At 44.6% G+C, this 17619-nt stretch overlaps 1 protein-coding gene across 2 annotated transcripts in view; it reads right to left on the minus strand.

The window, feature by feature from the left end:
• ST7 (suppression of tumorigenicity 7) overlaps nt 1–16119 on the minus strand; it is a 160338-nt gene extending 144219 nt beyond the window's left edge. The window contains exon 1 of one of the 2 annotated variants that reach the window (XM_064446851.1): nt 15840–16119. In XM_064446851.1, coding sequence (XP_064302921.1) covers nt 15840–15990 — 151 coding nt within the window. In that variant the 5' untranslated portion in view covers nt 15991–16119. The remainder of the gene's footprint in view (nt 1–15839) is intronic. The other variant, XM_064446841.1, reaches the window with a different exon arrangement.
• Nucleotides 16120–17619: the final 1500 nt, after the last annotated feature.

Below are 17619 nucleotides of genomic sequence, written 5' to 3' on the forward strand. Positions count from 1 at the left end.
CCGAGTCATGGTCCAGGGAAGGGCTGTACATGCAGAGATGTTCTGCACCAGCCGTCTGCTGCAGGTTAGGCGGTGCTGTGGGAGGGCAGCCAGCACAGGGCTGGGATTGCTGGGGATTGCTCATCCCCCCCTGCCCAACCCGCTCCTGCTGCACAGCCCAGGTGGTACCCCGTGTTTGAGGGGCAGCTCCTCAACCACGCCAGGCAGCCACCCAACGTCACACGATAAACCAGCATGATTTTCTGCATCCTTAAAAATTACTTAAAGTCTGTAAAAGTGCTTCATGACCTTAACGGCTGAGGCAGTGGGGTGAGCAAAGGCAGTCAGGCTGGTAGTAGTTACCTCCTCAGCATTTCAACGCAAATTGTACCCACTGTCAACGCAAAAGTCCCCAGTCCGCAGAAGCATTGGCACACAGATGCAGCACCTGTCACCACAACTGTTTCAAACTCGACAGTCTAGCTAATTCTGTGGTAATCGCTTCAGGAAGACAAATATGAGACATCTTAAGTCAACAATCAGTCTTCTAGTCCTGCGTTTTCCACTTTTTGTCCTACTTAGGATAGTCTGGCTTTACTGCAGGCACCATTGTTGTGTCAATTTACCAAAGCCCAGGATCTTACCTGTCATCTGACCTTGTAAAAGCGATCTAGAGGACCACCTCACAGGCAGACTTCTGAAGGTCAAGGGTGGGATGTGACTCTGCCTTACAGCTACATCAGTTGCAGGATGGCCTTACCACTATATTTCTTACCTATCACGTGACGGTGTTCAACTTAGTACTTCAACTCTGTGGAAAATTTGATGCAATATAATGACTTTATGGATCTCTGCTTATGTGTTTAGGGGCTCCATCACATTCACGAGTTGGCTGCATGGGGCTGTGTCTGTGTGTGCATGCTGACAACCCTTCATTAGGTCTCTGCCACACAGTCAGACCTAAGTTTTTTCCACAGGTTGCAGCCACCTCTCCTTGTCCCTGGATGCCTCCTGCCTCTTTAACAGGATGCCCTCTAGTGTGTAAACTGTACAAGGACTTTTCCACTTCTGCCCACATTACTGCCTATCCAATGCAAACTCTGTTTAAGGCAGCCTAGGCAAGGCACACTGCTGGGCCCGGCTCAAGCGCTAAGGAAACAACCAGAAGGGAACTAACAAAGACAAGGAGGAAAAAAAAACAAACCTACAAACCAATAGTGTAGAACCAAAGTCTAATCTTACTGTTCCCATCTGAATAGCAACCACTAGGAAATGGAAGTGACTCAAATGCAAGTGCACTGGCTTCTAGTTAGTTCTCTGCCTGATAAACATCTGCTCAATCAAAAGTAAGGTTTTATCCCCTTCATAAACAAATTCAATTAATCCTACCAAACACAAACTGCAAGGTGCCAAACGGTAATGTTAACTGTCTCCATAAATAAATATACAGTTTATTTTATTCACTGTAAATTAAGAATCCAATTCAAACTTCAGACCATTCCCATCTACTGCCATGCAGCGTTGTGATCCCCCAACCAGAGGGACACGCATTTTAAGAAAAATGTTGAGGTCCCAAATCAGCCAACGTCCCTCTTGCTGAACTACACTATTCACAGAGAGCAAACACACCGTAACCAGATCTGTTTGAACTGGCGTGTATTTTTGCTGTATTATTGTTTTGTGGTGTTCTCATAACTTCCATTAATATTAACTTTTACTCCAAACTGACATCGTAACTTCCTGCAAAATCAACGGCTACAACGCACAGTACAGAATTACACTAGCATACAAGTAAAAGGTTATTGTGCTATTATTATAGGTGCACATATTATACTGTATATCAGACATTTAATGATTTTCTTACAGTTAGCAAAGAACTTTCTTGTTTATTACTATGCTTATTATAAATAAGTACATGTTAATAAGTAAGCCAGTGACCGACTATAGCGTCTAGGTGATGAAATACATTGGGTGCTTCTGAAAACATTGCCCTGTAGATATAATTCCAGTCTGCTTGTTTAAAATACATACTCCAAATAAACTAACGCTGTGAACTGGATCAGAGAAGATACTTTTAATACAAAGGCAGATAGAAATCTTGAGGGAGAGGGAAAGGAAGAGGACAAAGCCCTTAGTTAAAGGGTGGGCTCAGGTACAGCTGGTGAGGGCACAGCTACATGGTACTGCTTCCATATACAAATAAAAACAGATCCAGAGAACTGCAGAGCCTGTCCTGCACAAGACACACCATTACCTATTCCATCAACATCATGGGTTTCTGATCCTTATGCAAGGAGAATGTTTCTGAGGGGCTAAGCCCAGGACCCCCACCACCGCAGCCTGCAGCGCCTGTCGTGCGAGGCCCTGCAAGGGGATGTCCGCCCCCCCGGACAACACCAGCCCCTTCACTCCTAAAACAAAGGCGTTTGTGAGAAAAGGCTTCATAAAACTTCATTGCTCCTGGCGTCCTTCTCCCTTAAATGCTCCTCTGTCACATTAGATTAGAAAAGGAAAAGAAATGCAAAATTAAACAAGAGAGATTTTGGTTGGCAGGCCTTTCGTTATTCATTTACTGTTTATTATTGATTTTTGTGCCTGTGCAGAAGGGTCACATGCATGTGCATTGGAAAGAGGACAACTGCATTTACAGAGGGCTGTGTATGTAAGGGATCTCAATAACCAGCAAAGCTCTCTGTGGAGTCTCTCTGTGCCTGGTTTTTGGGTGGTTGGTTGGTTGGGGTTTTTTTTTAAACTAAGAAAGTGTCCAGTGCTCACCCTGGGCTAAACCAAAGACTCCTCTGTAGCTCTAAGGGTCCACTGCAAAGATGCAAAGGGCTCGCAACCCAGATAGGAGGATCTGAGATCCCACCATCTTGGGTGATCCCCAGGGCAGCAGCAGCCCTCCCGATGAACCAAGCTGGGTCAGCACATACAGCTCCTGAGCCACCTTACAATAACCGACGGGCAGCTGGTATCATTTGCATCAACAAACAAAATGGCCCGTAACAGCCCTGCAGTAAAGTGGAGAGTACAGAGGTGTACAAACCCACGCTTTTCTGCCAGCCAGTAAGAGGAACACCACCGTATCTAGGGAACCTGAGCTGTAGAAGACAGTAGAATAGTACTCGAAGCACCCAAAATTTTCAGCTGAGCGATTTACTGATCACTGGGTTTGGCTTATATTGTGTAAAATTTGTCATATTGTCAGAAAGCTTACAATACCTTGTAAAACTTAAAAGTTATCTTGCAATTTCAAGAACTTCAAAAAATGTATGGAAAGATAACTGATTAAAGCTCTTTAAACATAAAAGCAGCTGAGAAACTTTGCAGTTTGGGTTTAGACAAGCCAGCTTTTTTTAACACATAATACTCACTAAATACCTTTCTTTAATACTGTCTAACCTGCCCTGCTATTAGTTCTCAGTTTCTTGATATCTATGATGTTCCAAATACAGGAAGGCAGCAAATGTGCGGGCTTATTTCAGGTTGCTGGGGGGTGTTGGGGAGTTATTCATGCTAAATACCCTCTTCCACCAGGACCTAATGTCAAAACACTCTCTGGTCAACACAGTTGTTTCATTAGAGCCAGCAGGAGCTTTGCTGACTGCTTCAAGCAGGCCAGAACTGCTACACAGACTTTGTCAAAACAAACATCGAAAGCTAAATTCCACTTCTACCTCATAGACACCAATCTATCAGCCAAGGGTTTAAAATAAAGCAACATCAGCCCTGTACAAACAACACCCACAAGACCTGGGATGTTCAAAGATTCCCCTCTGCTTTGGTGAGGACGAAAGGCACAGAAATAAAATTATATTTGCTAAAAGTCAGGCTGAGTTGTACCTTAAGAGCTGTATAAAAACACTTCATATATATCAAAATACACCCAGCAAACCAGTAAGATTACTTCAACAAAATCAATAATGAGACAGTAAGGTAAGAAATAGGATGCAGTAGCCCCCAAAACAAAGTGAACACTTACTTCACTTTTGAACGGGAACAAAACTGTTAAATGTGGAGGAAAAGAATAACAAAAGTGGAAGAAAAGAGATACTGTGACAGTAGAAACAGCCATAATTCAAAGAGCTTAACACGGTCAAGACATGGCTGAGTGTGAAATGAAGGGAATATACATAAATCATCTTACTGAAAGAAGTGGCGTTTGAAAAATCAAGCACGGCATCAAGACAGTTTTAATAAATTGATTAAACTCCCCAAACTATGCCAGAATACCTCATATTTCTATATTTAATATGCAGACCCAAGCTACTGCACTACTGACAAAGCAGTACTATGTGAAACTTCCAGAATTTTAAAGATAACAATAAATTAAGCAACGGAGGTAAATGAAAAATTGGATAAAACACAAAATAAATAAATCATGCCAGACCAACCAGATGTGTCTCTTTATTAAAAATAGCTAGTTTTCTAGCCAAGAAAAATGAGTAGCTCTAAACCATCTAGATTTCAGTGAAGTATTGACAGTGCCATTGGAAGTTAGTTAAAACAGGAGACGTGGGGAAGAGAGGGAGGAACTGGCAGAGATGGAGAAACCTGCAGCTTGCCTGGGAGCACTGGGCTATGAGGAGAGCCCATGGAGCTGTCAGCTGAACCTGACTATTTTCATTACCAAAAACAGAGGGGTGCAGAAGGTGGCTGGTATGAGCCGTCAGAGAAGCTGGATCAAAGTTAATGGTGCAAAGGGTTTCTGCTCACGGCCGGTCAGCTGGCGTGACAGGTCCATACCTACTATATGACCACATACTGCTACAATCTACCCAGGAGATACGGACACAAAAAAGGGCAATTTTAACCATACGACTACACGGCAAAATATTTCCAGTGGAAGGCGAGAAAGAATACACTACATACGGTGGATAAAAAAGCCTTACCTTGCTGTATGATGGTTACCCAATTATGAAACAGATAGAAAACGGAAAGAGGAGAGTACTACTAGTATAATCAAGGACATCCAGCCATTTTAGGAGAGCAGGCTAGGGCAGCCTAACTGACACAACCTCACAAGGGAAGGACAAGGAGGGAAAACCCCATGTAAGTGCATTGGGAACTGGTCCTCAGGGCGGCGGCGCAGTTTCTGAAGGTAAAGGAGGGAGCTGTCACACGGGCAAACACATGCAAGCAGCCGCGAATACACCTGCGCTGGAGTAAGAGCAAGATTGCTAACCGTCCGAGTTATCAAGTTCCAGAAAAATCTTTCAGTGCAGTGATTCAGAGGAAGATAACATAAAATATGCCTGAGGACTGGAGTCAGGGACCCAGAGCGCCCCATCCACCTCTCTAGTCCCACACTACACAGCTCCTACCTACCCCTCACAGGAGGCAAGGGAGCTATGCGAGGACATCAAGGGGGAAAACCCCGGCTCCTGCACAGCTGGTGACAAAACACCCTCAGCTGTAACACAAGCCAAATCCTCCCTCGCCAGCCAAGGCAAATCCTGCAGTTCAGGCATTTTCAACAGTCCTGGAGCTAGCGAGAGCTCCTCATGGCTCATGTACCCCACAAGACTGCACGGCTTTTGGGGCTGCTGCTAACACAGCTGTGACCAGTACTTTAAAACCATAGCCTCCTGACAAGGATTTCTGGAGGGAAATCCAAGTTAGGAGTATGTAGGACAAAACTTAGTGCTAAGGAGATTCTCTTGTGCTTGTAATACTCCTCCTTTGTCCTGACCGAAAGAGCTGGACAGAGGGACATCGGGACCAGAAGGCACTTCTATACCACCCAGCACGGAGCCTACTCTGAGCGGGCAGATAAATCCATAAAGTCAAGTGCTATCAAGAAGACCCTCCTGGCTCCTAAAACCGGTAGGTCTGCGTCACCGCAGCACTGCACGAGACCCCCTCAAGTCACTCTCTCAGCAGGGAAGCGCGTCAGCTCGGCTGTGGCATCCTGCTGCTGCACAAAGTCGGTTTCTGCTCAAGAAGCGGCTTGAGTCACACGCAAGGATTCTCTGGCCCCTCGTCCCCTGCACAGAGTATGACAAGCTAGCTGCATGCCCTCTCCTAATGGGGTCTGGTTTAACCTTCTCTTCAAAATCCGAGGAAATGACTAGTCTGGGTCTCCAAGCTGAGACTTGTATAAAACATATGGGTATGCTGCTATCAAGTTCACTTCGGAATTAAAAATAGCAAAAGAAATTTCACATGGAAGATGAAGTGCATTAGCAGATCATATAACCTTGCTCCAGACCAAGCTGCGCTGTAAACGATTTTCAGTCCTCAGCATAAAACATACAGGCAGTGCCATCAAAACATTTAGGTAAGTGAATATCAACATTTAGAGCACTCTCAGGTGACACGCTCATTTTCTTGAGAAATGAATGGTAGCTGTACTAAATAAAAAGACAATGACGATAACATTTCTTCTGCTTTAAATTTGACCTCTCAGTGTCTTTCCACTGAGCACAAGACCTAACATATCAACCTAACAGGCTTGACATTTAATAAGCCAAGTTTATTTCTAGAAAGTGAGCTGGAAATTAAATCTCATGGTTGCAGTTGGCACACTGTGCAGAAGAGGAATCTTACAATGACTGCATTTCATTTTTGCCCTATAGCTTTCATCCTCCTAATTGGTATATTTAAGTGCACTTAATCACTTAAGCATTGAATCTACCGCAGTGATAAATCTCCAGTTTAGTCTCCGTGATAATAAATCTTTGTCTTTTCTCAGCAACTGGCAAGTTTTGATTTAGACTTTGAATTTAAGTCCTTTCCTCAGGCTTAGCAGTAACAACTTGTTTGTTCTGTCTGATGAAAGCATGACATTAACTCTTCTCTTTAAATGCATTATCGTTGCTTAAGCTTAGTCTTCTCTGTGTTAAAATTGGTTGCCCTTCTGCAGTGCCTGACTAAGAAACACACACACAAAAAAATCCAATTAGCCTGTGCTGGGAGTTTACAATGCAACCTTCACTCATTAGTATTTAGGCAGCATCACTGGTCCACATGACACTTCACAGACACGAGGACGAGCTGGAGTTTATAATACAATCTTTCAATAGAAGCCTCCAGTACCACAAAGAGCTAATTTAAAAACAGGTGGAAGGGGCCTTCGGACACCCCCTTTAACAACCAACAGAGGAGCAACATCCCTGCAAGCACCTCACAGTCTGGCCACAGGACCAAGCTAGGTTTTATCTTAAATTCTTTGACAAATGCCCTAAATACGTTCCTGAAGTAGCTCCGGTAGAAAAGGTAAAACTTAGATGCAACCATCAAATTACATGAGGGAAAACTGCTTTTGGACTTAAGAGACCGGAGACTCTATCCCCAGTTTTGCCACAGGCTTCCTGCAGTACCTTGGCAAATTATTCAGGCCCCAGTCGTTAAGAATCCATGCCCATTAATTACCTTTGCAGTAAACCCCTGGACCTACGCTTGCAGAACAAATCATGACATTGAAGGTTTGCAGGACTGGGGTCTCACTTCCCTCTGCCTCATTTCTCCTCTACAGTTAACATAACTCTCAGTTGGATTCGACATACCAACAGATGTCTGGAGTGGGGGCTTTTTTTGTTAAATACAAAATATCTTCATAAACAACTAGTCTTGTTATGAAAAAGCTGAATCCTGAGTAGTGACTGGTGCACAAAAGACACTATCTTCATAATTTTCTGAGGGTAGTGTCCTTTCTGTAGATTTAAGTCCAGAAGAAACTGCTCAATCATCCAATATAAGTCACCACTTGTTGGTTTTATTTGCTTTACCACCTGCCAACATGACAAATAACTCTCCCTTAAGCACAGAGCCCGCCAGCTGACCGAGCTGCGCACAGAAACCCTGGACCCAGTGGGGACGGCGGTCTGGCACATGCACAAAAGTCCTGCCACATCCGGGGACTATCAGAGCCTCCGTGCTTGCACAACATACCTGCACACCGTCAGCAATCGCTTCCAGCTGCAGGTTGTTTTTTTTAACCTCCACAGGACAGCATTGCTGCTAGTCAGCTCTCCTGTTTATCACAGGCCATTAGATTTCGCTCCCGTTCCCCCTGTATTGAGCTTGGCAATCCTCATCACACTGACGGTCTTAATACCACAACAGCCAAAGCTACAAAGCCATCGCATCGCTTGTCATCACAGCTGGGTCCAAACACACACATCTTCAAAAATCTCCTTTAAAAACATGCTTCACATGTGAATTCCTCTGGATCCAGCTTGCAGTCACCCACTTTTGTAAGATTTGTCTCCCCTATGTTAAAGGCTACTTTAGTACCTGCTATTTTCTTCCCACCGCATAGTTTACAGCGTAAGCAACCACCTGTCAATTCTTTGTTTCTACTAAAGCGAGGGCATTGCACGCCGCCTGTCTCACAGCCAGGGTGCTTCTTCACACCACTGATTATTTGGCCCCAAGTATAACCCAGACATTTTAACTCCAAATATTTAGGAAACTTACTATATGTTTGTCAACTAGATTAAAGCTCTTACTCCTCCATAGCTACCACCAAGTTGCTACTGTAGCTTCTCTGTGATTAGGTAAACAGTTTGAGCTTCTTTATGCTAGCAATGTGTTTTTGCTAGGCTCTGTGTAGCTCCTCTCAGAGATGCTGCCATTTTCAGAATTGCAGGCATACCATTCCCCCAAAACCCCGTTTTTATCCAACATCAGCTTCCTAATTCCTGCTACGTGTTGCTCTCAAGGCAGGCATCACGTCCTCCTGTCTTTCACTTAATGTAGAGCTTTGGCACAGAATTATGTATTTCTTTCTCTTTTCAGTTCTTTAGGCACTGACACTACATAACACTTCTTGCATCTTTCACAAATGCAAATTTATGATCTAGATTTTTGCATTTGCTTTGTTTACAAAATAACCATTTTAAAAATCTGTCTTGAAGTTTTCCTCTAATTTAGAATCATAGTAGTTTCGTGGCTGCTCCGACAAGTAAGACCTACAACCTCTCTGAACAACGGGGCTTGTGTTCGTTCAGCCTAAATTTAGCCGGGCACTCAGCGGATGCTTTGGGAAAACCCAGCGACATATGTGCAGTTTTAGGAGCACTTCTGAAAATTTTCATCAGCACACGGAGGACATTGGACTTCAGTTAAAAGCCGGCAGTACAACTCCGTGGCTGCATATCAGCCAGCGTTACCATAAGCTCCCTCAAGATTTTATCAAATATTATTTTGAATGCTCTGGCTTACATATTTCCCCTGAAATACTGGCTGCAAATCTTCTAGAACTTTTGTAGTATGAAAGTAATTTTCTTAAAGAAGTATTTTCTGAAAACCTTGCCTTTGCTACAAACTTCAGTCAGTTTCCTGCGTTTGATGCTGGTTGAAAAATGAAGCTCAATGAAAAAAATTAAACTTGTGAAGAAATGCCAAAATTTGTAGAAAACAAGTATCATTGTGCGCTGCATTCCTCTGGAATTGATCTAACAAGTTTCGTTAGGGCTTTTCCTCCCACAAGAATCCCAAGTTTCATCTACAAAGGCTTTATCCAAAAATAACACACAATTATTGGCACATCATATGCACATCGTATTCCTTTCCATAAAAATAAAAGGGAAAGGTTCCAAGTGTACCATGCTGGAAATACATGTGCCTAAAATAAGGGTTAAAATCTGTTTTATAATAACTTTTTGAATATTAGCCTATATCCAGGTAACAACTAATTTTTTGCAAAACCCAAAAAGGCAGACCAAAGAAACCTCTAACACCCAAACCCTGTCTGGAGGCTTGGCAGCCACTATGAACACTTTATGGTACTGTAACTGATACAACTGAAGATGGAGGTTAACAGTAAACAAAACACTGTTTACTTTAATTCCATTAGGACTGCAGAAAAATAAGATCAGCATTGAGGAACAACTTCATTTACATTCTGAGAAACACAAAAATTAAAAGACAAGTGATTTGGGGTCAGTGGGCAAACTATCTACATATAACTGACATGGTTTCTTCTGTGACAGCCATATGCAGAATTAATGCTGACCTTGCCAGAAGTGGACATGTATTTAAAATTCTGCTCTCAACAGTCTAGTTCAGGCAGAAAAAAACCCTACACACAGCACTTGCAGGGAGCTATGAGTTTCTCCATCTGCTTTTGGTGGCATAGGAATTCTGCTCCAGATATTCCGTGGTCACATCACCACACTCACTTCTGTAGTTCACGCAGCAGGCTCTTACAGGGAAACCCATCACAATGATGGCAAACGACTTTGAAAGAAGGCCAAGCAACTACCAGCAAGTCTGCGACTGTAAAAATAACTGTCCTTCAGTTCTTCTCAAAAGAAGCTGTTCACTTGTTTGTAATCAATTTGAAATTCCCTGGCCTTCAGCAGGTTAATGTTTTCCAACCCTCATGATTACCTTCCCAGGCTTAAATTTATGAAGGGGAACACCACCATCTGACCACGCTGTCAAGGTGCTGCCGCAGCAAACACATGGCGACACGCACGGTGACCAAGCACGCCGCGCAGGCGCCGGCAGCCCCAGCACCAGCGCCCGCAGTCGTGTGCCCTGGCCCAGGGAGGACAAACCCCTGGCTGACAAAAGGCCTTCTGTCCTAAGGGTGCTTTATCACCACCGGTCTGCGCACACGCAGCTCCAGATGGCCAAATATCACCAGCAGGAAAAAAAGTGACCATCAGCTGAATTTTAATAACAGGCAAATGTTTGCTGCTGCTACTTGAATTTGAGACTGTGGGAATGAAAAGTTACTTATTTCTCAAATTGCATCCTATTGGACCACACTGCACTGATACCGAGCATGTATCTGCAAGGTCAGGAAGCCCAGAGAGGGAAGATCAGAGAGGTGAGATGAACTTCATTGACAACAACCACCACCCTAAGACAGCATAGCCTGAACCTGAGAGGGGTGCTCCATCTCCTCAACTCCTGCAGTATTTCTGCTTACAGAATCACACCCAGCTTTCTTGCATAGCTAAACACTGGATAGTTTTCACAAAATGAGGGTTCAATGAGACAAGAGTGGTCCAAGTGCTTTATTTATGAAAGCCTGTGCAATGCACACGTGAATGCATTTGAGGTAGACCAGATCACCATAGCATCTGGCTGCCTAAAAACCTCTCCGTTTCATGTCTTCAGAAAGACTCCTGGATGAAGATAAAGTGTTGTTATCCTAATTTTACAGGGAACAGAGGAGACACTTCGAACACGTCTGCTCCATCCTCCTGCCCATGCATGCACAAACCCTGACTGGGAGTGAGTAATCCAGTGTTGGCCAGCGCTGCAAGCGTTGTTGTACATCAGCCTCCTTCCTCCCCTCTCCAGACAGCTGGCACCATGCACAGCGGCTTGGGCTCTGGGATCTAAGAGAAACCTATTACATTGTCAAAAATCCCACATTAATTAAGATTCTAGGTGATTATTTCAGCAGGAATGTCAGAATAACAATTTAAAAATCTCAGTGAAGAAAACCACTGCTTTCCTTCGTCACTGCCACCAGCCTCTCACCAAGTTGATGTTTTCCTCCTCCAGCTGTGGTTCTGCCAGGGCCCGGCAGGACAACATTGCTCTCTGTCTTTCATGCTGTAGATTTCCAACCCTCCCTTCTCTAGATGTTCAACTGGTGACAGTGTGGGACCTTGCTCCAGTGCAGCTGAAGTGGGATTTCCCGCAGAAAGCTAATAATACTCTGCAGACACTGACAGAGCTAGATTCAACCCAGAGCTGCTCATACCCATGAAATTATTATTCACATTTTTATTCTGATTCCTCTGCCCTCAGCAACCCAAAGGTTTCCTCCTGTCTGCCTTGTCACAAGCCAGTTGCACTTAATGCTCTGGTATTAAATCCATCTTTCTGTTGCACTTCGACAGGGTAAATAAAATCATCAGAAGCTGTTCGACTTCTGGGACTTTCTCCTTCTTAGGATATGACTAGAATGCCAAACTGTTATGTCAGGAAAAACAAACAGGGTTGCACATTTTTAGAAGAGGTGTGTCTTAGCTCAGAGTAATGTGGCATTCAGAAATTGTGTGAGTGCCAGCATGGGAGGAAAATACAGCACGTTATATAAAATAATCATGTTTCTTTTAATTATTTTGGAATAAGAGGATAACCTGTGCTTCCTCAACTACTTATTCTTTATTTAATATTTTAGCCTGGCATATTAAGCCTCCTCTCTTGCTTCCTGGCTAATGGTACGGCACAGTTATGACAGTTCAGTCTTATTCATAAAGGATTTGATGATTTTATTCATACATCAAGCTTCAATAAAATGCAAAAACAGATGAAACACCACAATAAGATTTAACATGAATATTTTTACATGACAGACTAGATTTCCCTTTGATTATACCACAGTAATCTACTCTGCTAAGGATACTGAAATTATGCTTGCCCGAAACTGCGAGGACTTTCAAGCCTGGAAGCCCAATTAAACACACAGAATGACTGACTTGCAGTACCAGAGCTACCAAATACTTGGCACGTACACATGCACATCTGTACAACATCAAAAGAGGGGGAAAAAAAGGCTCCACACTTCATCTTAATGTAACTTAGAGCCAGAACTGACCACTGGACTATCTAGTGAAACCATTGTAATTACTCTGACGGCCGCGGCTGCACAGCCCGCTGCCCAAGTCCTCGCTGACACCCAGTTTAGGGCTGTATGAACACTAGTGACTCTCATTTCGCCATCTGATATGAAGACTTTCAGCCCTGGGAAACCCAAAGGATCCTTTAGCAGCTGATCCACGGTTCATCAAAAATTAATGCCTGATTATGGCTAAATTGAGTTTGCCCTCTGCTTCCAGTCATCAATTCTTATTATTCTTTTCATGATTAAAAGACCGTTTATTTCTCCCCCAAGACAATAGCTCTTAACTGTAATCTAGTCACCTCCTAAGCCAAATCTCTTGCTCTGATGCTTCTCTCCAGCCCTTAAATCATTTTTCCACTGCCTTCTCTAGCTTTTCAACTTCCTTTTAAAAATACTGACAACATGCATGGAAAACCAAAATCACACAACAGTCCGAAGTACCAGTCCCTCTGGTAGGTACTTGTCCCTTACATGCCACGCTAGTCCCTCAGATCACAGCAGCCCACTCTGGACTCGGGTTAAGATGTTTGATCTAAATACCTAAAACCCTTTAAAATCACTATTTCGTGAGGTGCAAATCACACCTGCGGCACTGCATTTCTCTCACTGGCTGTCTAAGCCTGCCTCTGGTGGTACTGAAAACCAGATTATTTGCCCTCAACTCACCAAGAGATCCAGCTTGTTCTGGGAAAATGCCCAGTCATTGGTTTTAATCACCTTATTATTTCTTTACATCATGCAGAAGTTTTCATAGCAACACTGAGATCCATTTGATTAGCATCACATCTGGGGCCAGCTGCTGACTGGGGCCAGACTTTATGAGCAACCTTAACCCACTGGCAGTATCCCACTGTGATCAATTGGGGGGAAAAAAATCCACAATGAATCAGACCGCTTTTAATCCATTCACAAAAGCTTTGGGGAAAAAAAAAACCCAAACCAAAAATAACTCATGTTATTGCCAGTGCTGATTTTTTAATAAACCCCATTTAGGAAAAAATGATGCATAAAGGACATATTGTGCCTATTGTTCTTCCCTGGTAACTCATTTTCATCACACACTTTGGGACTTACTGGTAATCTCTTCAGTCTTTTTAACTCCCTCAGTGCTTTAAAACCCACAGGTGCGAAAAATCTCTCCGATTTGCTGGTTTCATACTGTCGTTTTACTTGCATTTTGGGACGTTTCAACAAAAACCAAGATTATTCAGCTGAAGACGGCTGGAGTAACGTTTCAAATGAGAAAGCGAATCAAGAATTAGTTCGTTCAAACTCAGGAAAAAAAACAGAGGGGTTTGATTAGGTCTCAGATGGACACCTGCGATTTTTTCCAATCGTGAAAAAGATCATAAAGAGTATTCTGACACTGTTGCTTGATAACCACAGCCTGCAATGTTTACCTGGGACTTATGTATTACATAAATCGTTAAGAATCAAGCAACAATAACTGCATCTGGTTCTAATCACTGTGCAGCAATCCCGAAAGAAACAGGACACTTGTTCAGAGACGTATTGAGAAAGTTTGATCAAAATTGTAATTAAAAGCTGGTTTTAATTGTGTTTACTGTCTGCGCCTGAAGAAAATTGCAGTATGACAAATCTTTTTTTTTTTTTTTTTTAATTATTCTTTGACGCTGGATTTGCCAAAGGCTTATTAAATGAGAGCAGGCCAGAAAGACGGGTGAAGAGCACACAGATAACATTCGGCTTCCCAGCAGCAGGGATGCCACATGGGTTACATCTCATCTGCCCCCAAAACCGAAAGCCTTCTCCAGTGGGGGGGGGGGGAAAGATTAAATGATCACGGTAGATAGGAAGCAAAAAAATAAGCCATTTGGAGATAAAGACATAACTGCCCAATTCAGACTGGCTAACACTAGCTAAGTTACTGCTGATTCAGTATAGCAGTGGCATACGGCCTTAGTGAGTCTTAACAGTCAAAGCAAAGTCCACTGCAACAGTGATAACCTTCCAGCAAACCTGCACATGTGTTATTATCATTCAGAAGAATAAGCTGATACCTGATTTTTATCAGTTTCAATTCTATTAAAAAATGCTCAAGTATAATATAAATTGTACAGGAAAATATATTCATTCCACTGCATATACTGCCCAAATCCAAGCATATTCCCCATAATAACCAGTCCTTTTTTATCCTTCAAAGAAACCAAGAATTTTCCACAAATACAGTTTTCCTCTGGAATCCCCCGTACATGCAAATGTCACCTGTTCCTGAGAAAGCTCCCAGAAAGAACGAGCTGCCCTGCGATTGAAGATGGGTCTGTATTTACATACTTACTCAGTCTACATCAGAGATAAGCCTGTTATGGAAATGAATTGAGACCAGGCACATACGAGATGTAAATTACTTTTGGTTGTTCCTGCCTTAGGCTTGTGAATTGAACAAGCCGCACATTTTTGCTCAAGCCCCTGAAATTCTCGGTTATTCTCAGAAGTAGAGAAGAAGCATGAGATTGCGGCACGGAAAACACCAGTCCTGCTATTTGTCATTTATGCAGTAAAACCAGTATACATAGCTTAAGCTACTACCTGAAAATCAAACGCGCTATTTTCTTCTCAGAGAACCTGCTAGTCAAAAAAAACAGTGTCTTGATTCCTTTTAGTAGAAGTCCAGTGAGAAATGCAACTCCAAGAAACAGCAAACTTGAGCGAGGGCACGGCCGCAGTTTGCCCTACGCTCCTGAAGTCATCTTGACTTCTTTACCTCTACTCCCACCATAAAAGAGGAGCCAGGGAAGCTCCTCCAGTGCCACTACAGCCCCTACACCCGAGCAGGCGACAAGGTGCGCTGGCACAAGGAGCAAGCAGAGCATTTTGCAGCATCCCTCTGGCAGCTCAAAGCAAGCAGGAGAGTGACAACCCACCCCCCCCACCCCCTCCCACAAGCAGATCATCTCTCTGCACACCATAAAAGCACCCTCTGGGTGACGCTGGGATTTCTACCGCCTGTTCCTGCTGTACCACAACTACTTTATGGCTCCCAGCTCCAAAAGGAAACTCTTCGCGTACTTCCAAGCCCGCCCTGGCTAAGCCCGGACTAAGTGAGAGTCAGTCACCCCAGCCCCTTTGCAAAAAAAAGAGAACACCCAACCCACCCGTAGGAGCAAGGAAGGGGCTGCGGGGAAAGAGCAAAGCTCTGGGGGATCTCGGTTGCTTCCCACCACCCCGGGTATCCCGAGACGGCATCCGAGGGGGCAGTGGCGATGCTGTCGCCCGTGGGTCGCCCGCCGTCCCCTTACGGGGAAGGGGACGGCGGGCGACCCACGGAGGGGAGAGCACCCCTGGGATGATCGCACCCTACCTGTGGTTAAATTGTCATTGATCTTCAGGGGCACCCTTAAGATGTAGACCAGGAAGAGCATGATGAAAAACCACAGCGTCCAAAGATAAGTCCAAGACCAGACGATGCAAGATTTCAGCTGCTCTAAAAAACCCGTCCCAGCTTCAGCCATGTTTTTGGAGGAGGGAAAAAAAAAAAAAAAAAGAAAGAAAGAAAAAAAAAAACCACCACCAAACCCAAACCAACTCAAACCCTGCTCTCTGCTGCCACAACCTCTCAGCGTGTATTTGTGGGATGATTCACGCCCCCCCCCCCCCCCCCCCCAACCCGAGGCGCTGCCGGTTCTCCACCCCCTCCCGTGCCCGCAGCACGGCGAGGGCCGGCCCGCTAAAATGGACGGCTGCGAGCTCCCCTCGCCGCTCCCGCCGAGCCGGGCAGCGGGGCGCCAGGCTAAAGCCGCCTCCGCTGCAACGCGGGTCCGTCGTCCGTTCCCCCCCCGCCTCTCCCTCCTGCCTTGGAGGGGCGGGGGAGGGAGAGGGGAGCCCACAAACCCCACCCGGCCGTCCCCAAACCCGGGTGATGGGGGGGCGGGCGTGCTGCGGGCGGCAGCTGCAGGATGAAACGCGGGGAGACACCGAGAGGCTGCGGAGAGAGGAGAAAAAAGGATTAAAAAAAAAAAGGGGGGGGGGGGGGAAACCCTTGCAACTTTTTTTCACGTCTTTACGATTTCGGACAAGAATTTCAGGCGGTATTTTCACCACGCAAGGGGACTTTAAGCCTAAAAAGGGCTCACGTAGGATGGGGTTTGGTTTGGGGTTTTTTTTTTTTGCAGTTTACTTGCATATGCGTCTTGCTCGGGTAACAGCACAGACATAAAACTACAATTTCGCTTGCGTGTATTTGTGTGTACAACGGCCAGCAAAGTCCTCAACTGTAAAACGCACCCCCCATGGAAGACATTATATGGCACAAGAAATAATTGTATCTTATTCAAATAGTATCGATAATACACAATCATCAAGTCACAATATTGTACTTTTCTGAAATGCATTCTTCTTCTTCCATGACTCTCTCAAAGAGGTATTTCTACATGAAACAAGATTTGTCAACAGAAGTATATCATTGTTTAGGTTGGAAAAGACCTTTAAGATCACCAAGCCCAACCATTAACCTAACACTGCCAAGTCCACCACTAAACCATGTCCCTAAGCACCACATCTACATGTCTTTTAAATACCTCCAGGAATGGTGACTCCACCACCTCCCTGGGCAGCCTGTTCTAATGCTTCACAACCCCTTCGGTAAAGACATTTTTCCCAGTATCCAATCTAAACCTCCCCTGGTACAACTTGAAACCATTTCATCTCATCCTATTGCTCGTTAAATGGGAGAAGAAACCAACACCCACTTCACTACAACCTCCTTTCAGGTAGTTGTAGAGAGCGAGAAGGTCTCCCCTCAGCCTCATTTCCTCCAGGCTAAACAACCCCAGCTCCCTCAGCCGCTCCTCATAACACTTGCTCTCCAGACCCTTCACCAGCTTCATTGCCCTTCTCTGGACACGCTCCAGCAACTCAGTGTCCTTCTTGGACTGAGGGGCCCAAAACTGAACACAGTACTCAAGGTGCGGCCTCACCAGTGCTGAGTACAGGGGCACCATCACTGCCCTGCTCCTGCTGGCCACACTGTTCCTGATACAAGCCAGGATGTTCTTGGCCTTCTTGGCCACCTGGGCACGCTGCCGGCTCACGTGCAGCCAGCTGTCAACCAGCACCCCCAGGTCCTGCTCCACCAGGCAGCT

The sequence above is a fragment of the Phalacrocorax carbo genome, chromosome 1, assembly GCF_963921805.1.
Source record: "Phalacrocorax carbo chromosome 1, bPhaCar2.1, whole genome shotgun sequence".
In the NCBI taxonomy this organism is placed as follows: domain Eukaryota; kingdom Metazoa; phylum Chordata; class Aves; order Suliformes; family Phalacrocoracidae; genus Phalacrocorax; species Phalacrocorax carbo.